This window comes from Rhinatrema bivittatum, chromosome 7 (genome assembly GCF_901001135.1).
Source record: "Rhinatrema bivittatum chromosome 7, aRhiBiv1.1, whole genome shotgun sequence".
NCBI lineage: Eukaryota > Metazoa > Chordata > Amphibia > Gymnophiona > Rhinatrematidae > Rhinatrema > Rhinatrema bivittatum.
The window spans coordinates 125,945,941-125,971,551 of NC_042621.1; the positions used below are offsets into that span (position 1 = coordinate 125,945,941).

The 25,611-nt window shown below is 47.8% G+C and overlaps 1 protein-coding gene across 1 annotated transcript in view; it reads left to right on the forward strand.

Annotated features, from left to right (window-relative positions):
* Window positions 1–3,501: 3,501 nt before the first annotated feature.
* The window catches only part of HIF1AN (hypoxia inducible factor 1 subunit alpha inhibitor), a 77,080-nt gene continuing 54,970 nt past the window's right edge, over window positions 3,502–25,611 (forward strand). Inside the window, exons 1-2 of the mRNA XM_029609080.1 lie at window positions 3,502–3,772; window positions 17,864–18,114. Of these exons, the coding sequence (XP_029464940.1) occupies window positions 3,626–3,772; window positions 17,864–18,114 (398 nt within the window). The 5' untranslated portion in view covers window positions 3,502–3,625. The remainder of the gene's footprint in view (window positions 3,773–17,863; window positions 18,115–25,611) is intronic.

Genomic DNA, 25,611 nt, shown 5'->3' on the forward strand with positions numbered 1-25,611 from the left:
CTCCTGAGGACCAAACCAGGGCGGCTTGATGTCCCTTCACTCCACATCCAGACCCCCTGATAGCACATTTTAACTTGGGGGTGGGGAGTCTCTTGGACATTATCTATGCACACAAAAAGTGATTTGTGCTTGTTCTGTACACATAAAATATGTTTGGTAAGCAGAAAAATGCTTTTAGGACAGAAAATATTTTTTGTGCATATAAACATGCACAAGGCATGTTTTCTGCACATAAATCCCAACTACAGGTCCTGGCATCACAACTCCTGCCCATAGGTTAACACTAGTGCTGGAAACTTTACTCCACCTCTGATCAGGAGTAAAATTTACAGAGCTAAGAACATGAGTTAAATTAGTGCACCTCTCTAAATTGGAGGGTAATAGCTAATGCCTTCATTAGCATGGGATTTCCATACAAAGCCAGTAAGCACTAGGCAGTTTTCCATGCACATAAAACAGAAAACATGTATGCTCCTGTGACGGGGCTTGGCCAGTCACTATTTATTTATTTGACAGCTTTTCTATATCATCATTTAGTAATACCATCACAATGGTTTACACATTGAAAAATATGAAATGTGAGATACAGAAATTCATAATAATAAAATAAAATATTAAAATATACCAGATAAGTGCTACAAAACTAATAGAATATCAGTATAAAAGCAACTAAAAAACATAAAAACAGGAAATGTAAAAGGGTTAAGAATACAAAATAAAACCATAAAATAATCAGTAGGAAAAAAGTAAAAGGTATCTGCCCTAAGAGTCTCCTATCTTACGTGTGAAGGCCTACGTGGACAGCCAAGTTTTCAAATCCTTTTTAAATTGTCTGAAATCCTGCTGCAATCTAAGGTCCAGTGGCATTGCATTCCAGATTTTGGGTCCTGCGAGAGAGATTGCCCTGACCCTGACCTGGGTGAGATGTGCTGATTTTACCGATGGAATCAGTAAATCACTAACGTTATCCCTATGAGATTTTTCTATCTAGGTGCAGTAGGAGGGGTTTTGATATTTTTGATTCCGCCCATTGCTATAACTCCAGTTTTTTGGGGGATAGGCTTGATGGAGTATATAGTAAGAACATAAGAACATAAGAAAATGCCATACTGGGTCAGACCAAGGGTCCATCAAGCCCAGCACTGTTTCCAACAGTGGCCAATCCATAAGAACCTGGCAAGTACCCAAAAATACAGTGTTGCAGTGGATCAGGAGTTAAGGAGAAGGAAGGAGGCGAGAGATTCCTCCAGGATCTCAAGGCAATAGGACAAGAGATAGGAGAGCGAGGAACTGAAACTTTTCCCAGGGTTTCAAGAGAGAGAGGATTGAAGAATAAGAGTTTTCCCCAAGATCTCAAAGCAAGGTGGTTGGAGAGCTGGAGATTCCCCTGGATCTCACAGAAGGCAATTCAAGCATTTGGCAAAGAGGTATTGAGGAAAAGAGGTTTTGCAAGGATTTTTGGATTTTTACTGTCCAGTGTCTGAAGGAAGGGCATCCAGTATCCCAAAGAACTGGAGAGATCTTTTGACCCATTTGACCAGTTAACAGATTGGGTGAAGAGAAGGATGCAGACTTTTGAGCCACTAACTCAAGAGACTTGTATTTTTGATAGTTGACTTACAGTTGAAGAGTTTGACTTGTTAGAACCTCTTTTGGATATTATGCTTGGGGGTATATTTCCAGACCAGTTCATGCCTGAACTGGAACTACACTCTAGTTATCCCACGCTCACTGGTGAGGATATTTTCAGTCAGGATGAAGGATGCAAGAGCAAGAAGCGAAGTGAGCAGAGTAAGGATGGACAGAGAAACTGTTACGCCCATCGGTCGCAGATGGCTGCGACCGCTGTTGCTCACCTCTTGCTTGACTACACTGACTCCTCTGGGTCGACTCACGGCCTCCACCAGATGTCGCTGGCCTACACGCCCTGGTTCCCGGGCCCTCCTGGAAGCTGCTGATCACCATCTTGCCCTCGGAGTCCCTTAGGTGCGCGTTACATGGCCAGTCTTATGCAAGTCATGGCAGGAATCTCGGGGGCGTCCCCCTCAGATGACGTCATTTTTTAAGGACTCTTAAGTTGGCTGGCCCTGCCTATCAACGACTTAGCAACGAGTTCCCTCATTGCTGAATCTGCTTCGCTACAGACTCTTGTTCCAGCTCCTGCTTCCTTGGTGTGAGACATTCCGGGTACCCGCTCCTCGGGGGCCCTTCCTGTCTCTGGCTATCCGCTCCTCAGAGGGCCTTCCGCCTAGGACTTCTGCCTGCCCCGTTCCCTGGGGCCTTCTCTGGAACTTTGACTCTGCTACAGTGAGTACCCCGCTCTGCGGATCCTTGCCATACCATTGCTACTGAGGAACCCTCATCGGTGTTTCCCGCTCTGCGGACCATTGTCGTACCATTACTACTGAGGAACCCTCATCGGTGTACCCTGCTCTGTGGACCTTGCCATACCATTGCTACTGAGGAACCTCACCAGTGTATCCCGCTCTGCGGACCATTGCCGTATCTTCACTACAGAGGACTTCACCGTGGGTATACCCCACTTCACAGACCCGCGGGCAGTGTCACTCTGCTTCTCTAATAAAGTTTCAAGGACTCTCAAGTTAGTTCTCACGTCAGCCCCTGTGCTGACGTTCAGTGACTCCACCACCAGGGGTCACTCTCTCTAGCTTCCTCTGCCTCTCACCTCTCTCTCCAGCACCTGTTCTGCGCATCTCACAGCTGAGACCTCGCTTCCGATGGCGAGACTCACGGGGCTCCTCCCAGTGAGTGGTACCATCTATCACCTCGGCCCAGGGCCCACATACCCTAACAGAAACCATTTATTTTTTTATTGATCATTGGATGTATGTTCATTCTTATTTTTGTCATCTTGACCTGCATCCTCTTCTTTTAAGTTACAGTAAAGACTATATTTTATTTGAACACCAACTACGTACGCCAGTGTTTTCTTTGAGTGTTTCCCGTGTGGACTTAATAGGGAACGGGTGGACCCTTTTGTGATTCCTGGTTTTTCCTTGTTGTGCTGGTTTTGGCTTCCCTGCTTTTATTTTTCACTGTCTGGCATCTCCTTGTAACTGTGTCATATTGTATGCCCTGGTCACGGAGTTTAGTAATAGACAGCGCCAGGGCCCTAGGACAGGCCAGAAGAGAAGTCTTCCACCCCGTCCGGATCTGAACCCGGACCCGTAGCACCCCTAAGTCTAGGATAAACCACCAAAACTGGGGACGGCTACAGTCCTCTGGATTCTTGACATCGGGTCCTTAGAATATACAGGGAACTACCCAATGTCCCTGAACTGTAACTCACTTTGGGTTTGGAAAGACGACGAGTAATCAAACCCAGATCATGGGACAGATGTCAGCGACCACTCTGGCTACGTGCACGTCCGCCTGGCGCCCCGTGTGCTGGGAGCGGCTTGGAGCTCAGCGCTGCGCTTCCCCTCCCCGCCGCCGGGTGCCGCTGTGGTGTTCCCTGGTTTGGCGGCCAGTCAGTGTGTGCGCGCGCGCGCTTGCTTGCCGGCGCCGGCGGGGCAGTGCGCGGGTGCTGCTGCCGCTCCTGCGGCGGGGCGGCTGGCTCTAGTTTTCGTTGCGGTCTATCGGTCGCCGGTTTAGCGGCCCAGCCATGGCGGAAGCCGGGGAGAGCCCGGAGCTCGAGCCCCACAGCCCCGGCTGGACCGAGACGCAGCTCCGCCGTTACCCGTTCCCGACCCGCCCCATCCAGCGCCTGCAGCACGGAGACCCGCAAGCCGAGGCCCTGATTCTGAGCGAGGTGAGATGCAGTCCGGAGGTGGGGTGCGAAGCTCCCGTCCCATCTTCCCGCAGACGGAGATAGCCGCAGTCCGTAGCACGTGTGCTGGATCCAAGGACGAGACCGGAAGGTTGGGATGGGAAACCAGAAGGAAGCCCGGGTAGCAGGTGCTGGAGGAGGAAGGGACACAACGGACAATTAGGAGGGAGGTTTTGGGGGCGCCGCAGTTGATGGCCTCTCTTATATGTGGGCCAAAACACTTCCGCTTTCGAGATTGCGCCAAGTCCTCCACACAGACCTTCAGCTAAACTCAACATTGATCCAAAGAAACACCAAAAGTGGGTGGAGGTGTGGGAACCGGGGCTTGTAGTTGCGCATTTGCGCTGGGTCTCTTTCCCAGGCGGTGGGAACCTCTAGACCGGACCTTAATCCCAGCGCCTTTAAACCTTTTGTCACAAATGTGTAACTAGGGGTTGAAGAACATAAGACTTGCCTACTGGGTCAGACCAAAGGTCCATCAAGCCCAGTATCCTGTTTCCAACAATTGCCAATCCAGGTCATAAGTACCTGACAGGATACCAAGGGGTAGATAGATTCCAATCTGCTTATTTTAAGAATAAGCGGTGAAGAATTAATGCCCCAAATATATTTTTCATCTTAACTACATTGGTAGCTACTGGTGGTTTCGTAGCTTGCAATGTCTTCTTGCCTGTAGTGTCCTGCACTCACACTATCTCAAAACCATTTTCTAAGTGCTTGTTTCTGGAGCACCAGGAAGTGTTTACTTTCTTTTTGACAGTAAGGATGACTAAGGGCAAGCCTACAAGATTCCTAATAGCCTAGGTTGACTCATGCTAAAGGAACGAAATTAATCTAAAAATAAAATGCAAACAAAGCTGCAGTGCACTGGGCAGCAACTCTAAAAAGCAATTTAATGATTTGACCAGACTACAGGAAAAAAAAAATAAAACTGAACTGTGTGCAAATAAGAATACACAAGACTTTGGACTACTAGAATGGAAGATAGACAAGGAGGATCATGGTGAGCCACCTAATTAACTAAAAAAAATAGAATGGAAGATAGACAAGGAGGATCATGGTGAGCCATCTAATTAGCTAAAAAAAAAAGAGGAAATAATGTTGGGTAGAGCCCAGACCTGTGGAAGACTAAGCATGCATTTCCCCTATCTTTCAGCCCCACTTTCCCTTCTGAGTAGCTCCTAGCTGCAGTCCTCTCTTGTTGGCAATTAGGTTGTATGGAGAGATCTTTGGGCCCTCTTGGCATGTTATCCATTTTACTTTACCAATGGCGAAACAGGAGGGACTTGACTTTTTGGGACAAGTCACACAGCACTCATTCAGTCATATTTGTTTAGGCATTTTTGCCATACCACTTTCTTCTTGCAAGTAAATCAGTCTTTTTGCCATAGCAAGATAATGGTATTATTTAGAAACACAGAAAATGAATGAGGATAAAGACCATATGGCTCATCCAGCCTGCCCATCCACATCTCCTGCTTAGCTTTATAGTCTCATCGTACCTTTAGAGATCCTCTGTGCTAGTCCCATATTTTATTTTATTATGATAACATTCCTCATTTAAACCACCTCCATGCAGAGGCTGTGCCATGCGTCATCCACCATCCTTTTTGTAAAGAAATATTTCTTAGATTACTTTTGATTCTACCTTCTGTTACTTTCATCCCATGACCCTTCCTTGCAGAGCCTCCTTTTTGTTGAAGGTGGTCCACCTCCTATACATTTGTTCCTTGGAGGTATTTAAATATCTTTATTATTTCTCCCTGTTTTTCTCCGGGATATATATATTTAGATTTTTAAATGTGTCCCCCATATGTTTTATGATGAAGACAATTGACCATTGTGGTAACTGTCCCCAAGACCGACTCTATTCAGTTTATATCCTTTTGAAGGTGAGGTGTCCAGAAGTGTACACAGTACTTCAGTGAGGTTTTACCAAACGCTTAAACAGACAATTATCACTATTGTCACAATGTGAATTATTAGAAGTAAAAGAGGTAATGTGAGCATTGGCGGTCTGATCCAGCAAGGAGGAATTGAGCAGTATGTCTGGAGATCTTTAGCACTTGTGAGATCCAGCCCCACTTTCCTGCTGACACTGTGGATTTGAGGAAAGACATCCAATATTCTTGGGTTTGTTTTCCTAAATATAGGGTAACAATATTGATCCTTCTTTTCTCTCTTTGGAAATGATCATGTGGAACAGACTCAAACTGGTGGTCAGACCTATCCCAGAAATGTGTGTATTTTTGACCTATTGTCACTGTGAAATTTTTTTTTAAATTTTTCGAACCATTTTGGATGAAAGATGGCTTGTGTATAAATGCACATTGTTATTGTTGCTCTTGTACTGGCTTCATGGGTATATTTTAGCCTCTGTACTATTCAAAAAGAGGCCTTTCGGATGGTAAGTGACTGTCTCTGTTTGGGTCCCCTTAGAGCTTTGAAATGACTGCAACTAGCTCCATCAAAACGTTTGTGTTGAGGTAGGTCCTTCGGGAGCATCGGGCTTCTCCACTATTCAAAGCTGGTGAGCAATTTGGGGGGAGGAGATGGTACAGGAGGGAGCAGAGTTAACTTTCCCATAAGAAATGCATGAGATGGGGGTAGGACCAAGGCTACTTTGAATGCTGCTTTTGACTGGTTTTAAGGAGGGAGAAGTGGTGTTAGATGCGGTGAAAAAGTTGCTGAAATCGGTAGATACGTTGTAAGTAGATGTACAGTTATCAGAGGCTGCCATGATAAAGCAACATCTCTCTGTATGTGGGAGGATGTTGTTTGTACAGTGTTTCAGCAGGCGATCTGCATTTAGCAGAGCCCTGAAGTGTGTGGGAGGGTGGGATCTTATACCACAGTAGCACACAGCTGAACTTTTTTTTTTTTTTTGGGATATGAAATCTTTACTGCTCATCTGTCTTGCTGTGTAAAGGTCGCATATTAAGAAGAATACATTTGGGGTGGACTGTTAATAACATTTTATATGGTGTCTTATAGTGAAAGAGAGCAAAGCAATCTCCTGAACCATGTATGTGCAATGTAAAATTAAACAGATGGTGTAAACTGTGCAACTATAGCAATAATAAATTGTGTAATGATACACGCTAATTGTATTGAAATAATTAAAATGTCTGGAGAAAGACCGAAGATGGGGGTGGGATAGATGAAACTCCGTTTGCAGAAGAAAATGTATGGGAAGGGCGAGGAAAACGGAAAGTGGACAAGGTCATGGGGCCGGATGAGGTACATCCCAGGATACTGAGGGAGCTCAGAGCTGTGCTGGCAGGTCCGCTGAAAGACCTGTTCAATAGATCCCCGGAAATGGAAGTGGTGCCGTGTGACTGGAGAAGAGCTGTGGTGGTCCTGCATCATAAGAGTGGTAGCAGAGAGGAGGCTGGAAACTGCAGGCCAGTTATTTTTTCGCTCCATAAGACGCACTTTTTTCCCCCCAAAAATGGGGGGAAAATGTGGGTGCGTCTTATGGAGCGAATGTAGTGTTTCTCCCTCTCGCGCGCCATTCCCCGCCCCCTCCGAACTCCTCCCAATCAGCATGGTGACGCGGGTGTGTCGTATTCTGCCGGCGGAACTTGAGCTCCCTGCCGGTCTGCTGTTCCCGGGGTGCATCTTGCTGCGAGGGTCGGCGCGGCGCAGGTCAGACATCAGCTGTTTGAATTGCGTGGGCTCCAGAGGCCCCTCCAGTTCGGACAGCTGGCGTTTGACCTGTGCCGCGCCGGCCTTCGCAGTGGGATGCACCCTGGGAACAGCAGACCGGCAGGGAGCTGTTTGAACTGGAAGGGCCTCCGTAGCCCATGCGGTTCAAACAGATGATGACTGACCTGCCCACGCCGATCTTGCAGTAAGATGCACCCCGGGACCCGCGGGGAGCTCGGGCTCTGTCGTCGGAAGACTTCTCTTACAGTGAGATGCACCCCGGGACCGGCGGGGAGCTCGGGCTCTGTCGTCGGAGGACTTCTCTTGCAGTCCAGAGTAAGAACTTTGGAGCAGTCATGAAAGTTTAAAATAACTGGTGTGAGAGAGCTGTGCGTATGAGGGAGAGAGTGATTGTCTGTGGGTATGTGCATACGTGAGGGAGAGCCAGTGAGTTGAGTGGGGGAGAGAACTAGTGAGTGTGAAAGAGCCTATGTATGATTGTGAGGGAGAGAAAACCAGCAAGTACCTGTGTGGATGTTCTCTGCCTTACTATAAAAAAACAAAACCAAAAAAATATCCCATGGACAGCCACCAGGGGGAGCTCCGGATAGAGCTCATTATGGGGACAGAATTTTTTCTTAATTTTCCTCCTCCAAATCCTAGGTGCGTCCTATGGTCAGGTGCGTCTTATAGTGCGAAAAATACGGTAATCTCACCTCAGTGGTGGGAAAATTAATGGAGACACTGCTGAAGGAAAGGATAGTGAAATATCTCCAATCTGGACACGAGGCAGCATGAATTCACCAGGGGAAGGTCCTGTCAGACAAATCTGATTGATTTTTTTGATTGGGTGGCTAGAGAATTGGATCGAGGATGATTGCTAGATGTGATTTACTTGAATTTCAGCAAAGCTATTGATACAGTCCCACATAGGAGGCTTGTGAATAAAATGAGAAGTTTGGGACTCAGTGCCAAGGTGGTAGACTGGAGTACAAACTGGTTACTGACAGGAAACAGCGTGTAATGGTAAATGGAACATACTCTGAAGAGAGAGCGGTTTTAAATGGAGTGCCACAGGGATTGGTGTTGGGACTGGTTCTGTTCAATATCTTTGTGAGCGACATTGCAGAATGGATAGAAGTTAGTTTGTCTATTTTCAGATAATATTAAGATCTGCAACAGAGTGGAGACGTCTGAAGGCGTAGAGAGAATGAAAAGTGATTTAAGAAAGCTTGAAGAGTGGTCAAAGACTTGGCAGCTGGGATTCAGTGCCAAGAAGTGCAGAGTTATGCATCTGGGATGCAGTAATCCAAAAGAGCTGTATGTGATGGGGGATGAAAGACTAATGTGCACAGACTGGGGGAGGAACCTTGGAATGATGGTATCTGATGATCTGAATGCAGCAAAGCAACATGACAAGGCAATAGCTGAAGCCAGACGTATGCTGTCCTGCATAGAGAGAGGAGTAACCAGTAAGAAAAAAGAGGTGATAATGCCCTTGTACAGGTCCTTGGTGAGGCCTCACCTGGAGTACTGCATTCAGTTCTGGAGACCATATCTGGATGGAGACAGTCCAGAGAAGGGTGACCAAAATGGTCAGGGGTCTGTACTGGAAGACTTATGAAGAGATGCTGAAGGATCTGAATATGTATAGCCTGAAAGAGAGGAGGTGCAGGAGAGAGATGATACAGACTTTCAGATACCTGAATAGTTTTAATGATGCATGTTCCTCAAAAGTTTTCCAGAGGCAACCAAATAGTAGAACTAGAGGTCACAATATGAAACTTCAGGGGGACAACTTAGAACCAACGTCAGAAAATATTTCTTCATGGAAGTGGTGAAGACAAAAACAGTAAACAAATTCAAAAAGACATGGGATAAACACTGTGGATCCCTAAAGGCTAAAGTTGGAAATGAAGAAAAGGGTGCATGGGAGAGGGGGTAACCAGCATGGAGTGGCAGCTGCTACCGGCAGGGGTAGCATTCGTGATTTTGATGCAACTGCAGCATTGCTCTCTGCTGTGGGAGGGGGTTGGATTCAGACAGCAACAAACACTGGGCCCTGACTTTTACGTCTAGGATATTGATATGTAGACAGGGAAAAAAGCACAGGACTGCTTCTACGGCCAAGTTTAAAAGCACCATATCATATATAGTAACATAAATTCATTAGAACAATTTTTATTGTTGTATACAAAACATTTTATCAAAAATCTTCAAAAAACATTTAATTACTATTCATCGTTGGATACATAGAGTAAATAAATATTCACTATAAAAGCACATTCATACACTCAAGCAAACTATTAAAAAAATTTTTCTTTTTAGAAAATCTATATAATACAGTTGTTCCACTCCCTCTCTACACCATTGTATTGTATTTCTTCCGTAGTTCAAATTAACAAATTCATACAGAAAACAGCTGTGCGAGAGCGCTGAGTGTTCGGGAAAGTTGCTTTTTGAGCGTCATTGATGAAAGTCAACAGTAAAGGTATTTTGAAGATGTGGACTCTGAAAAATGGGAGTGTCGGGATGAGCGCTTTGACGATTATAAAAGAGATAAAGGTGAAACTGTGGGGCCTATAAATTTGGTTTGTCTGTATGTGGCCAGAGTAAGATACTGTGAAAATTGAGTGTGGATACATTTGGGTGATACCGTGGAGGAAACTTTTGAAGATCTGTGTATTATGCTCCCCTGGAGAAGCCAGTTGCATGGCGAAACATGTTGGGAGTATGAATTTGTAAATTTGAACTACAGAAGAAATACAATACAGTGGTGTAAAGAGGGAGTGGAACAAATGTATTATATAGATTTTCTAAAAAGAGCATTTTTTTAAATAGTTTGCTTGAGTGTATGAATGTGCTTTTATGGTGAATATTTGTTATTTACTCTTATGTATCCAATCATGAATAGTAATTAAATGTTTTTTGAAGATTTTTGATAAGATGTTTTGTATACAATAAAAAGTTTTCTAATGAATTTATGTCACTATATATGATATGTTGTATTAGAGTGTGTGATATATTCTTTATATATTTGCCATTTTTTTGTGATCTTGTAAGTTTTTAAAAGCACAGCAGGCTCAAGCAGCATTGGATGAATTATCAGGAAGGCTGCTTACTCTGTAAAAATGTTGCTAGCAGTAATTTTGTTATGGGTTTGACATTTGCTACCCTTAATGTAAGGCTTTGGGGGCATCCTGCATGGAGCAGCAGTTACTACCATAAGAAGCTTACTGGGCAGACTGGATGGACCATGTGGTCTTTTTCTGCCATCATTACTATGTTATATTGCTAGCTGAATGTCCAACTGGACTTGTTACAGTAAACCATGAATAAAGAGCTATACATGTGAAGCAATTACAAGGAAAGTGCAAACTTCCCAGCTACAGAGAGAGAGAGGTAAATTGTTTTAAAAAAAAAAAAATGTCTTCAGTTTATCATGGAAAGACAGAGGTAAGATCTTGGATATCAGAGGAAAGCTTGCATCAAAGTGTAGGACCCTGAAGTGAGAAGTAACTTACTCTGTAGGAGATTATGTCTTTGGGAATGAAGATAATAAGATTCTATTAGAAAAAGAAAGGAAAGGTGGTTGGGATCAAAGCAGTGAATTCATTTCTAGGTCCTAGCGACCTTCATTTTCATTTCTTTTTCCTGGAACAAAATAACCATTTGTTTTGTTTATTGTTTATTTATATACCGCTTTTATATTCCGCATTTATTACAGCAAGCATGAAAATGGGAGAATGTCAGTGGCGAAAAGGACTTTTCCAGATAAATATAATAATTTATTTTGGGGGGGTGGAAGTCAGGACAGTAAAAAGAAAATATTAAGCAAGCTAAGATCCTATAGCAGGGATTCACACACTTTTTTGTGAAGAGGGCCACATACCTTTCAACCCTTCCTCTCTTCAGTGTCTCTTTCCACGTTTCCCCCTTCCTCTCCAGCACCTCCCTTCCCAGCATTTTCCCTTTCCCCTCAGCATCGCCTCTTCTTGTCTTACCTCTCCCTTCTGCATCTCCCTTTTTTTTTTTTTTTTCATGATGCCTCCCAGGGCCCCCTTCACCCCTCCTTCCAGAAGGACACAGTTCCCTGTGCCTCCCCTCTCAACGGTGGCTCCGGTGGCAGCTTTTGCCTTTCTTCCCAAAAGAAACTCTGGGATTCCCTCCAGTGCAGCTCCACTGCTTCCACTGGTCTCCCTCCCTGGCAGCAGCAGCAGCAGCAGCTCTGCTCTCCCTCCTCCGGTGCAGCTTAAATGATGGAACCGGTTTCCCTTCACCAGCAGCTTCCCTTTTCGTCTTGCTGTTAATGTGTGGTCATGGCTGCAGCATGCATGTTGCATGATGTTTCCGCACTTTCTTTGCCTCATGAACAGTCTGGGTCCAGTGCAGTGCATGTCCTTTTCTAGGGGAGGAGATGCTGGAAAGCATTGTGGACCTGCAGCTGTGCTTTTGGAATTAGGGTGAGAATCAGTTGAAACTGAAAATGAAGGGCCCTGATTATAGTTAACGTTGCATGGTATTTAATAGGAAGTCTGTGGAGAGAGGACAGTGTGAGAATGACAGAACCGTGTGTGAGGTAGCAGCGAAAATCGGCAGTGGAGTTTTGTTGAAGTGGGAGCAAGGCCGTGTCCAGGAGACCTATGGGGGGAGGGCTGTTGCGGCAAAATCCAAGCTGGTGATGAAAGTGATCAAAGAAGCAAATGTTTGTAGATGTTAAGGGAGGAGGATGAAACGGTGACACCAAGGCTTTTTGTGGAATCAAATGAGAGTGGATATAGAGGAAACCTGGAGGAAGATGAGGAGCCTTAGCAAAGGCCAGAAAAATAAACTTAAGCCTTAAAAGGATTAAGCATCAAGAAGTGAGGACACAAATAAGAGGGATGAGAGGAGAAATTAGATATCTGTGCGAGTACATGTTTACATAGACCCTTTTGTCCCCTGATTACAGATTCAAATCGTCCCTTCCTTGGTAGTGGTCAGAATTTGTTTCCATGTGGTGGCCTTCCTTTAGCTTACATAAAGTGAGCTGATGGTTTCAGTCCAGCTTCCAGTGGACAGGCCATGCTGCTGATAGTCACCTAGCGTGTAGACAGATGGACTCAGGACCCCAGTGGGTTATGCTCCCCTGCTAGCAGATGGAGAACGGAGCAAGCTGATGTCACAGTGTATATATACTCCTGCAGAGACCCCAGCCTGCTAGTATTCTCCGTCTCTGGCAGATGGTGGAGGTGCATCTCCCTATGGGGATTGTTTCAGATTTTGGAAGGAGAATTTTAAATTTAAGAAGGAAAAGCCCCGCTTTCCTGTGGTGATACCAGATAGACCTTCCCCCAGTTGAGAATTCCTGAGGTGATTTCCGTGGTCCCTCAGATGTGTGCCTTGGTCCGGTAGCTGGGTTTCCTGGCGTGGTCTTGGCTGATTGAAAGACTGATTGTACAGCTTAAAGGCAGCAGGTGCAGAAGGCTGAGCACAGCGGTGACGGCAGAGACCATCTCCATATCAGCCAATAAGGGTTGAGCTCAGGTAAGGTTAAAAAAAAAAAAAAGGTGGGGGGAATTTTACCTTGAGACAGAGGGGTTTGTAGGACTTCTTCCAGTCTCTGTGCTGGACATGCCATTCCAACGTCCGGTCCTGCTCCCATGGGGGCTAGGTGACCTGAGCAGCTTGGCAGGTTGAGCGGCCCCAGTAGGGCTAGTCCCGCAGTTAGGCCTTTTGCCTGTGTGCCATGTGGTAGGTCGTAGTGGCCTGTTTGCATGCTTTTGTGCGTGCTGTACTGCACTCTGCAGGACATCTGTGTGTGCAGAGAGTTGGCTCTGCGCATGCGTTGTGTGCTCAGTTTTGGGCGCGGTAGTGTGTTCAGGCTTTGGCACACAAGTTGTGTGTGTGTGTTTTGCGGTGCTTACTTTTGAGGCACCTAATTTTTGTGCACATACATTTTTTAAACGCAAGCCGTTTGGACGCACATTTACTGTCGCCTGTGCATTGATAGTGAAGATGGTGAACAAGAAACCTAAGCGCCTTTCTCTCTGTGTTGCCTGTCATATTTGGGTTTCTCAGCCTGATTTGTCCTCTATTGTGTCAGCACTGTTTGGATGCTCAGGGAGAGTTGTCTTCCTCTGACTTCGCTAAGCCTGGATCCTCCCATCCTGACAATGGTCTGGTTTTGGCTCTGTCTGGAGGTACGCCAGACATTGGTACTCCCTAGATTGGCTCCTCAGTTGGCGATGGCAGTTCAGTGGGCCCTGCTCCAGTTCCCTCTGGGTTTGGCCTGGATCCAGCTACCTTTTCCTAGGTGGAGTTATTTCAGGGTTTACAAGCCTTTCTTCAGGCGCAGTCCTCCGCTTCGCCCAATCCTGTCAAGTTGGACGCTTAGCCAGTGGCCCCTCCCTTTTCCAGTCCTATAGTTAAGTGCCGGGGCGCACCTTAATTCGCTGCAGGTATTCCTGAGAGGAATCCGGATGGCATTGATGATGAGGCAAATCCTGATTCCCTTGAAGATGGGGAAATCCCTCCGGTACTGGAACTGTGTCTGACTGTGTTATGATTCTTTTGTAGAGATGAGCTGCCTAGCCTGATTTCCCAGACCTTGAAGATGCTGGGTGTTCCTGGTATGGATTCCTTGTTGGAGCCAAAGAAGAATCGGTGAATCGGTTATTTACTCTTTCAGATAATAGAAAGACTAGAGGGCACTCCATGAAGTTAGCATGTGGCAAATTTAAAACTAATCAGAGAAAGTTCTTTTTTACTCAACGCACAATTAAACTCTGGAATTTGTTGCCAGAAGATGTAGTTAGTGCAGTTAGTATAGCTGTGTTTAAAAAAGGATTGGATAAGTTCTTGGAGGAGAAGTCCATTACCTGCTATTAAGTTGACTTAGAAAATAGCCACTGCTATTACTAGCAACGGTAACAAGGAATAGACTTAGTTTTTGGGTACTTGCCAGATTCTTATGGCCTAGATTGGCCACTGTTGGAAACAGGATGCTGGGCTTGATGGACCCTTGGTCTGACCCACTATGGCGTGCTGTTATGTTCAATTTTGGTTTCCTTACATAAAGCCTCTTGTTTTTTCCCTGTTATGGATGCTATTCAGGAATTGATTGATCTTGGAGTGCCATTATATGTTTCAGGCGCTGCCTTTTGGTCTAGCCACCACCCCCAGAACGTTTTCCAAGGTTATGGTGGTAGTAGTGGTAGTGTTGAGAACAGAAGGGATCCTGGTGCACCCATACTTGGACGACTGGCTGGTATGAGCCAAGCCTCAGGAAGATAGCTGCCTGGTTACACACAAGGTGGTCAACTTGTTGCAGGAGCTTGGTTGGTTGGTGAACCTGGCCAAGAGCAGTCTTCAGCCATCTCCGTCGTTGGAGTATCTGGGTGCTCGGTTTGACATGGGATAGCGCAAAGTTTTTTCCTGCTGGAAGTTAGGATTCAGAAATTGATGCCTCAGGTGCGTCAGTTGGTGAACACTATATGCCCCACATTGTGGTCCTATCTACAGGTGCTCGGTTTGAGGGCGACAACCCTGGAAGGGTTGCCTTGGGCGAGGGCACAGATACATCCTCTTCAGCGCTCACTGCTGACTCGTCAGAACCCGCAGTCTCAGGATTATTCGATTCAGCTTTACTTGCTGATAGAAATCTCTTCTCGCCTCTAGTAGTGGTTGCAGGAGACTCATTTGAGAAAGGGAGTTTCCTTGTCCTCCCTGATCTGGTTGGTACTCATGACAGATGCGATTCTCCAGGGTTGGGGGGCTCACTGTCAGGAGCTGATGGCCCAGGGACGTTGGAATGCTGAAGATCCCTCTGGAACATCAATCGCCTGGAAGCCCAGGCAGTCCAGTTGGAATGCTTGTAGTTTAGCCACAGGCTGTGGGGTCAAGTGGTCTGCGTGATGTCGGCGAATATGACGACTGTGGCCTACATAGATCGCCAGGGAGGAACCAAGAGCTGACAAGTGTCGCAGGAAATAGACCAGCTTATGGAATGGGCGGAAGGACATCTACAGATGATCTCTGACTCTCACATTGCAGGAAAAGACAACGTAAGAGCAGACTTTCTCAGCAGGGAAAATCTGGACCCAAGAGAATGGGTGTTGTCAGCTGAGGCGTTTCAGCTGATAGTGGATCACTGGGGCATTCCATTCCTAGACTTGCTGGCGACTTCTCACAGTGCTAAGGCTCCTCGATTCTTCAGTCGCAGGAGAGATCCATGGTCCCTGGGCATAGATGCTCTAGTACAGGTCTGGCTGGAAGACAGGTTGCTTTATGCATTTCGTCCGTGGCCCTTGTTGGGCAGGATAATTCGCAAGATCGAAGACCACAGGGGGCTGGTACTCCTGGTGGCACCAGACTGGCCCAGGCATCTGTGATTTGCAGATCTGCGTAGACTGCTTGTGGAGACCCCCTTCGTCTTCCGCCGCACATAGATCTGTTGCAGCAGGGACTGGTTCTTCATGAGGATCTGAATCTGTTCTGTCTTCCAGTTTGGGCCTTGAGAGGGCCAGCCTGTTGAAGCGTGGATATTCTTTTGCGGTGATTGTCACCTTACTCCATGCTCGAAAGTTCTCCACTTCCTTAGCCTGTGTGTGGGTTTGGAGAGTGTTTGAGGGCTGGTGCGAGGAGTGTGGTATTCTCCTGCTCATTCTGGACTTTTTGCAGGATGGATTGAATATAGGATTAGCCCTTAATTCCTTGAAGGTACAGGTTGCGGCTCTTGCCTGTTTTAGAGGCCTGGTGAATGGTGATTCCTTATTGTTTCATCCTGATGTGGCCTGTTTTTTGAAGGGAGTGAAGCATCTTCGGCCTCCCTTGAGGTTACTGGTGCCATTGTGGAGTCTTAATTTGGTGCTGGATTTCTTGGCGGGCTCTATGTTCTGACCGCTGCGTAGCGTTTCCTTACGGTTATTGACTTTGAAGACAGTGTTCCTGCGCATCAAATTTCCGAGCTGCAGGCCTTGTCTTGCCGGTAGCAATTCCTTCGGGTGACTCCAGGGGCATTGCAGCTGCGTACTGTTCCATCCTTCTTGCCTAAGGTGGTCTTGGAATTTCATTTGAATTAGTCCATTTCCTTGCTGTCCCTGGATAAGGGCAGGGATGCGGAAGAGTATCGCCTCCTGCGTCCCTTGGATGTCAAGAGACTTGTCGTGAGATATCTGGAGTTTTCTAAACCTTTCCGGAAGACGGATCACCTGTTGGTCCTCCATGGTGGGAGGAAGAACATAAGGACAAACCAGCTTCGTGGGCAACAGTAGCTTACTGGATTAAGGAGGTGGTCATGGCCACGTATGTGGATGCTGAAAAGCCATTGCCTACTCAGGTTAGGGCTCAGGCAGTGTCATGGGCAGAGGTTAGATTGTTGTCTCCCGTCGATATCTCCTGAGCTGCAACGTTGTCATCCTTGCATCTTTTTCCATGTTTTATCGTCTGAATGTGCAGACCAGGGAGGATGCAGCCTTTGCATATGCAGTGTTGACTGGACCGCAGGCAGCCTCCCACCCTGTTTGGGAGTAGCTTTGGTACATCCCACTGGTCCTAATCCATCTGTCTACAGGCTAGGAAATGGAGAAATTACTTACCTGATAATTTCATTTTCCTTAGTGTAGACAGATGTACTCAGCTTCCCGCCTTTGGCTGCTGAAGGTTGTGTCAGTAGTCGTCCTGTGGGACCTGCGTGTTCCAGGGGATTACTGGTAAGTATTCATCCAGTCCCTAGATTGAGGTACATACGTTCCTTGCTTGAACTCGGTATTTCTTGTTAAGTACAGTAATGGTTGACTGTTTTTAATCAAGTTTTTTGCTAGTCTGTCCACAGTTGCTTTTGAAGAGAATACTGACAGGCTGGGTCACTGCAGGGCTATATATACTGTGACAGCTTGCTCTGTCTCCATCTGCTGACAGGGGCGCATAACCCACTGGTCCTGAGTCCATCTGTCTCCACTAAGGAAAACAAAATTATCAGGTAAGTAATTTCTCCATTTATAGCTAATACTCATTAGATTCTTAAATGACAAGTCTGATCAGATGAGCTAGAAATTGCACTGGTCCAGAAACTAGATTTGGCAATACTCTGAGATGAATAAGAGCTTGAAGGAAAATCCTCTGTTAAGTTATATTTTCTGAGAATGATTTTATGTTCATATGAACACTGAACATTCTTACAGCAAGTGAACTGTGTATTCATATTAATAAGCAAAAACATCTGACAGAGCTTATTATTAGATGATAATGAGATCCTACGGTGAAACCGTGTTAAACCCTTAAGAACAGATCTGAGATTTTGTGGGGGAAAGTGCCTAGGTAATAAATAGTTTGTGATAGAAGTGAAGAGTTTGTTGACCCTCTTCATGTCAGTTGGCAGTAATAGAAATGAGAGAATATCTTCAACTTCCTTTTAACCCTCTGCTATTTTGTCATGTGAACCAGGAACCTGTGGTGCTGACAGACACAAGCCTGGTGTACCCAGCCTTGAAGTGGGACCTGGACTACCTTCAGGAGAATATTGGCAATGGGGACTTCTCTGTCTATAGTGCTAACAACCACAAGTTCCTGTACTACGATGAGAAGAAAATGGTCAACTTCAAGAATTTTAAGCCCAAGTCAAGGAGGGAAGAGATGAAGTTTGGAGAGTTTGTGGCAAAACTTCGGGACATACAGCAGAGAGGGAGCGAGGAGAGGTAAGGTAGTTGGAGGAAGAGTTTCATTGGCATGTAGAGTTGTTTTGTTTTCTTGACCCAGAACTTTCATTCTGCTCTCTTGAGCTTCCAGGTCAATTGGAGCTGGCATCTTCGAGGCTATAGGACCAGGAGCCCTCATTCACTTCTAACTTGAGGGGGAAGGAAAAGTTAATTCTCTTCTCCCTCTTGTCTTGCCACCCACCGCAGTGATAGTCCCTGATCAGGGATTAAGACAGTGGTTTACTCTGCAACTAGGTTCATGTAGACCCTAGCACATGATATCCCATGCTGGCTCAGATTAAGGTTCATCGAGCCCAGCATCCTCCAGCAGTGGTCAATCCAGTTTGCAAGTATCTGGCAGATCCTATAAAGTAAATCTAATTCCTGTTACTCACTCCCAAGGATAGCAATAGCTTTCTTCAGTCTACCTGGCTATTAATGCGTTATGGACTTTTCCTTCAGGAACTTTTTGGGTGGGCAGGAATGAGATAAATTAGGGGACATATCGCATTGGCGATAGCATAATGCATGCTATTGCATGATCTTAACGTTAGAAATAACGACACCATTTTCCCTGGCTTTAAGCTGTGCGATATGCCCGAAATGGCCATAACGCAATTTGCAAAAAATGTTTGAATTGCGTTTTGGCCATTTCTGGGCTTGGAGATGGAGAGGAGTGGAATAGAGAGAGAGCCTCTGGGGAGGGCCTCACCGTGTGCACCTATTTAAATCTCTATAGGAGGGCCGCCTAATAGGTCAAGGTGAGGTGTTAGTGGTGGTTTTGGGTTTAGGGGCCAGTTTCACATGTAGAGTGAGATGTACGAACAGCACAGTACACCCTAGAGTGAGAGAGCATAGTACAAAATTTCATCTTTGATAGACTTTCCTCACTCCAAATGATGTCAGATCTTCACCAAGATGTGCTGTGCTGTTAGTACGTCTCACTCTAAATGTGAAACTGGGCCCTAAACCCAAAACCACCACTAACGCCTCACCTCGACCTATTAGGCGGCCCTCCTATAGAGATTTAAATACTTAAGTACTACGAGGGCCTTGTAGATAATCAGTCTCTCTCTCGATGAGAAAAGTAGGGTTTATCGCACAGCGCGGTATACTTACCACGCTGTGCGATAATACCGATGCAAAGTGGTAAGTTACTGTGTAGTGACATCACAAGCTGCTGCTTTCACGATGGTTGATGACATCTCAAAGCACCCTGATAGATTCTAGTCAAATCAGAAGAGCCACGTCTGTTTACACACAGTGCCTCATGGTTGCCTATTAAAAGTTTTACTCAACGTTCACCCCAGACTGGAGAGGTTCCCATAATTAACTTCTGATTTTGCCAGTCAACAGAAGTGAAAATGAAATCCTCTATGCAATGGAAAACTTATGTATGTTTTCCTGTCGTGTAGCCAGATGGACTCAGAACAGATGGGTATAGTATGCTCGTGCTAGCAGTTGGAGACGGATCTGACGTCAGCACGGGTATATATACCCCCACAGGAAGCGTAGCAACTTAGTAATTTCCGTCTCCAAAGCAGTTTGGAGAGCCTGCACGCTCGCTGAGCGTGTTTCCAAATCTATTTTCTACTTTCTTTTTACTAAACTTCTACAGCACCATCGAGCCCCGCACTCCTGCGGTGATACCCTAAGGTCCCTCCCCCAGTTGAGTTTCCCGGGGAGATTTCCGTGATCCCCCGGAGGTCTAAGTCCTCGGTCCGGTGGCCGAATCGCGGCAGAGACGTAGCCCCCGGGCGAGGCTCGGGCGGGGCAAACGAGGCGCCTCGGTCCCGGCGTGGACGAGGCAGCGGGTGCATTTCCTCAAAGCGCGGCGGTGAAGGTACTTGCCCTCTCCCCCCGCAGCCGGAGACCGCCCGGGTTCCAGCCGGGAAGCGCCGAGGATCAGGTAAGGCGTACATCTCTTACTCTTTGGTCTCTGAGGAACGAGGATCGGCGGCGTGGCCCGTAGGCGGCACGCCGTGGAAGGGCGCCATTTTGTTGGCCTTACTCAGGTATTGAGCGCCCATGATAGGCGCAGGTCTATGACTAAGCCGCATATTGCTGAGAGCATATTGCATATCATTGAGCGTATATTGCTAAGCCGCATATTGCTGAGAGCACATTGCATATTGTTCAGCGTACATTGCTAAGCCGCATATTGCTGAGAGCATATGGCATATCATTGAGCGTATATTGCTAGCTGCATACTGCTGAGAGCATATTGCATGTCATTGAGTGTATATTGCTAGCCGCCTATTGCTGAGAGCATATTGGATATCATTGGGCGTATATTGCTGCCGCATATTATTGAGCGCCCATTGTATTAAGCGTATATAGCTGCCGCATATTATTGAGCGCCTGTTGTATTAAGCGTATATAGCTGCTGCATATTATTGTGCGCCTGTTGTATTGAACGCCTGTTAGATTAAGCGTATATTGCTTCCGCATATTATTCTTATTAAGTGCCTGTTATATTAAGTGTATATTGCTGCCGCTTTTCAGCGCATATTTTTCAATGGAACAGAACGCCTCAGCATCTTCAGCAGGGGCACCTTCTGCCTCCGGCATTAAAGCCAAGCACAGTGAAGAGCCAAGCACAGTGAAGAGCCAGACTCCCTATGTGCCCAATGTGAGGAGGCTGGGGGACCCTCGGGCCAGGACCAGTCTCAGCCACGATTCGCTGACAGTTCCCCAGGGGCTACCCCGGACTTAGCGGGCAGTCTCGACCAACCTGGAATCCCGGGGGATCTCGTACCCCGGCGATTAGAGACCGCCTCCATTTCCTGGGTGGATCTCTTTAAGGGGATTCATGCCTTTGTACAGATGCAAACAGCTTCCCGTCCAGGCCCTGCTGTTCCTGCTGTTCCTGCGGTTCCGGCTGCGGCTGTGGCGGCTGCTGCGGTTGCAGCTCCAGAGGATCCTGTTCCGGGACCCTCACGCCCTTATCGTGTGCCGGACCTTCCGCCTCCAGACAGTCCGGATCAGTCGGACCCGGATGTTTCACCGGACGAGTCCAAACTCCCGGACGAGGGGGAACTTCCCTCAGGGATTGAGCCATATAGAACCATGAGGCGGTTCTTCCCTAAAGAGGATCTCTCCGACCTGGTGTCTCAGTGCCTGGTGGAGTTGGATATTACAGGTCCCAGCGCTATGGTACCCTCCGCGCAGAACCCCCTGCTGGAAGGTCTTCGTCCTACAGCCCGCCATTTTCCATTCTTGCAAGCGGCACAACAACTGATAGATTTAGAATGGGCTGCACCAGTGGCCTCATTCAAAGGGGGTCGGGCCCTGACAAGCATGTACCCCCTGGCACCGGCTATCCAGGAGCTGCTGGCGTGCCCTCAGGTGGACGCCTTGGTTAGCGCTGTGGTCAAGCGCACTACCATTCCAGTTGAAGGGGGGGCGGCCCTCAAGGAGCCTCATGACCGGCGACTGGACGCCATTCTGAAACAGACTTTTGAGGTGGCAGCTCTATCCTTGCGGATCACAACTTGCTGCACAGTGGTGACGCATTCCTGTTTGTCACAGGTCAGGAACAATGCTCCAGCAGCAGACATGGAGTCAGCTCTCTCGTTCCTTACAGATGCTGCATCAGACCTAGTTTGGACAACAGCCAAGGGGATCTCATCCTCCGTAGCCACCAGGAGGCAGCTCTGGATCCGGAAATGGTCAGCTGATGCTCCTTCGAAGTCACGCCTCACCAGATTGCCCTTTAAGGGATCTTTCCTGTTTGGTAGTGACCTGGATAGACTGCCCAGCACATGGGGCGCCTCTCCAGTACCGCGACTGCCGGAAGACCGGTTCAGAAGGAACCAGCGTGACTTTCCAAGGCCCTCCAGGGGTAGAAGCTCCCAGCGCTTCACTCCCTACAGGAGTCGCTACCAGGCGCCTCGTCCTCAGGCCCGGAATCAGTCCTTTCGGACCAAGCAGCGCAAGAGGGGAGCTGGCCCGGGCTCAGGTCCCGGCTGCGCCTCACAATGAGAATCCGCCGATTCATCTGGGGGATGGAGCCATAGGGGGCAGGTTAACCCTCTTCTACCCCAGATGGGTCGAGATTACGTCGGACCAGTGGGTCCTCGCCATCATCTGAGAGGGATATTATCTGGACTTTCATCATCTCCCTCCGGACAAGTTTGTGGAATCTTCATGTCCCATACACAAGAAGGCAGCATTGGAAGCTACCTTGGTGAGGCTCCTGTCCTTGAAAGCCATCATCCCAGTACCTGCATGGGAAGAGAATTCTGGACACTATTCCATTTATTTCATGGTACCCAAGAAAGGGGGCACCTTTCGGCCCGTACTGGACCTCAAGTCAGTCAATCGATACTTAAGGGTCCCGAGGTTTCGCATGGAAACTCTGCTCTCCGTCAAGACCGCAATACAGCCAGGAGAATTCCTCACGGCCTTAGACTTGTCGGAAGCCTACCTGCATATCCCGATCCATCCGGATCATCAGCGCTACCTACGCTTCAAGGTTCTAGGACGCCACTTCCAATTCCGGGCTCTGCCCTTCGGGTTGGCCAAGTCACCGCGGACCTTCACCAAGGTGGTCGTAGTGGTAGCAGTGGCACTCCGACGGGAAGGAATCCTGGTCCATCCCTACCTAGACGACTGGCTGATCAGGGCGAAGTCTCGAGAGGAGAACCATCGGACAACCGACAGAGTGATTGCCTTTCTGGAAAGCTTGGGCTGGGTAATCAACCTCAGCAAGAGTTGCCTACAGCCTTCCCAGTCGCTGGAATAACTGGGAGTACAGTTCGACACCCAGGCAGACACAGTCAGTCTCACTACCAAGAGAAGGTTAAAACTTCAGACGCGTATCCGGTACTTGATGGGAGCCAGTCGGCCCATAGCTTGGGATTATCTGCAAGTTCTCGGCCTCATGGCATCCACCCTGGAAGTGGACCGTTACAACACTCCCTGCTCTCTCGCTGGAGCCCCCGCTTTCGGAACTATTCCATGCACCTTCCTCTGCCAACCAGAGTACGGACCCAGTTACGGTGGTGGTTGCAGTCCAGCCACATGAGCAGGGGGTCAAAGATGTCCTCACCCACGTGGACTCTGCTCACCACAGATGCCAGCCTGAGCGGCTGGGGAGCACACTGCGAAGAACTCACCGCACAAGGGCGGTGGAACAGAGAAGAGTCAGCGTGGAACATGAACAGTCTAGAGGCCCGGGCAGTCCGATTGGCATGCCTACGATTTGCTCACAGACTGAAGAACAGAGCAGTCAGAGTGATGTCCGACAATGCCACCACGGTGGCATACGTCAACCGTCAGGGCGGAACCAGAAGCCAACAGGTATCTCTGGAGATAGCCCCGCTGATGGCTTGGGCAGAGGCGAATCTTCAGGACATCTCAGCCATCCACATTGCCGGGAAGGACACCGCGGCGGACTTCCTCAGCAGAGAAAGCCTAGATCCGGGAGAGTGGCAGCTGTCACCCACAGCCTTCCAGATGATTGTGGATTACTGGGGGATTCCGGACATGGACTTACTAGCGGACAAGTCCAATGCTCAAGTACCCAGATACTTCAGCCGCAAACGCGACCCGTTCTCACACGGAATCGATGCCCTGGTTCAGCCATGGTCTCCAGGGACTCTGCTATATGCATTTCCTCCGTGGCCTCTGCTGGGCGCCATCATCCACAAGATTCAGAGACACCGGGGCCTAGTTCTTCTAGTGGCACCAGACTGGCCAAGAAGACCCTGGTACGCGGACATGAGAAAACTACTGGCAGGGGAGCCCCTTCCCCTGCCTCCTCGCCGGGACCTTCTACGTCAAGGTCCCATCCTCCACGAGGATCCAGCTCAATTCTCTCTTACGGTCTGGCCATTGAGAGGGCTAGACTGAAGAAAAGAGGTTACTCGGAGCCCGTGATAGATACACTCCTCCGAGCCCGCAAGTTTTCCACTTCCCTCACCTACGTAAGGATCTGGAGAGTATTTGAAGCATGGTGCGACACTCATGGCACCAATCCACATGCGACCACAATCCCTATTGTTCTGGATTTCCTGCAAGATGGGCTTCAGAAGGGTCTCTCCCTCAGCTCCATCAAAGTTCAGGTGGCTGCACTGTCTTGCTATGGTCCCAGGAGGGATGGCAAGACCATTGCCACGCATCCAGATGTGTCTCGCTTCCTGAAAGGAGTTAAGCACATTCGTCCGCCACTGAAGTGGCCAGTGCCTTTGTGGAACCTCAACCTTGTTTTGAATTTCCTCGCGGGATCCACCTTCAGACCCCTTTGGGGCCTGTCTCTCCGTTCTCTAACCTTGAAGATGGTGTTCTTATTGGCGGTGTGTTCAGCACGCCGCGTCTCAGAGCGACAAGCACTGTTCTGCCGTGATCCCTTTCTCAGAATCACTCCAGAGGCTATCCATCTTCGCACGGTTCCCTCCTTTTTACCTAAAGTGGTCTCACAATTTCACCTTAACCAAACTATGTCCTTGCCTACCACGGCGGGGTTGAAGAAATCTGAAGAAGGGCGTTTGCTACGCCATCTCGACATAGGCAGATTGCTGCCCAGATATCTGGAAATGACACAAGAAGTACGAAAGACAGACCATCTGTTCGTCCTGCACAGCGGGAAAAGACAAGGGGAAGCGGCCTCTCGGCCCACCATCGCCCGCTGGATTAAAGAAGTTATCAGAGCAGCTTACGTGGAGGCCGGGAAGTCTCCGCCTCTACAAGTCAAGGCTCATTCTACCAGAGCACAAGCGGCATCTTGGGCAGAATCCAGGATGCTGTCACCTGCGGAAATCTGTAAAGCGGCGACGTGGTCCTCCCTCCATACGTTCTCCAGGTTCTACCGTCTGGATGTCCAGGCCAGGGAGGACACAGCATTTGCGAGGGCGGTCCTACATGGTCCTCAGGCAGCCTCCCGCCCAGGCTGGGAGTAAAGCTTTTGTACATCCCATTCGTTCTGAGTCCATCTGGCTACACGCAGGAAATGTTGAGATTTACTTACCTGATAATCTCCTTTTCCTTAGTGTAGACAGATGGACTCAGCATCCCGCCCAGCTGCCTGTGTACATGGGTTTCACCGATTCAAGGTAAGCCATGTCATCTGTTTCCATAAGAGCATACACTCTACCAGGTGTCAACGCTTTCCGGTTGGGAATGCTGGCGGTCTCCAGCTACTATCAATCGGTCAGGGGAATCCTGTTTCACTATTTCACTGAGCGTCAGTACACACATCCATAACAGCTTTTGCAAGGAAGATTACTAAGTTGCTACGCTTCCTGTGGGGGTATATATACCCGTGCAGACTTCAGATCCGTCTCCAACTGCTAGCACGAGCATACTATACCCATTTGTTCTGAGTCCATCTGTCTACACTAAGGAAAAGGAGATTATCAGGTAAGTAATCTCAACATTTTCTCTCTATATATAGTTTCTTTTCTGACTTAGGTTGATTTTATTCTTCAGTCTCCTGTGTGTATTGGGCTTCTTTAAAACTGTTTGTGTCATGGCCACATTTGACAGATTTCCCCT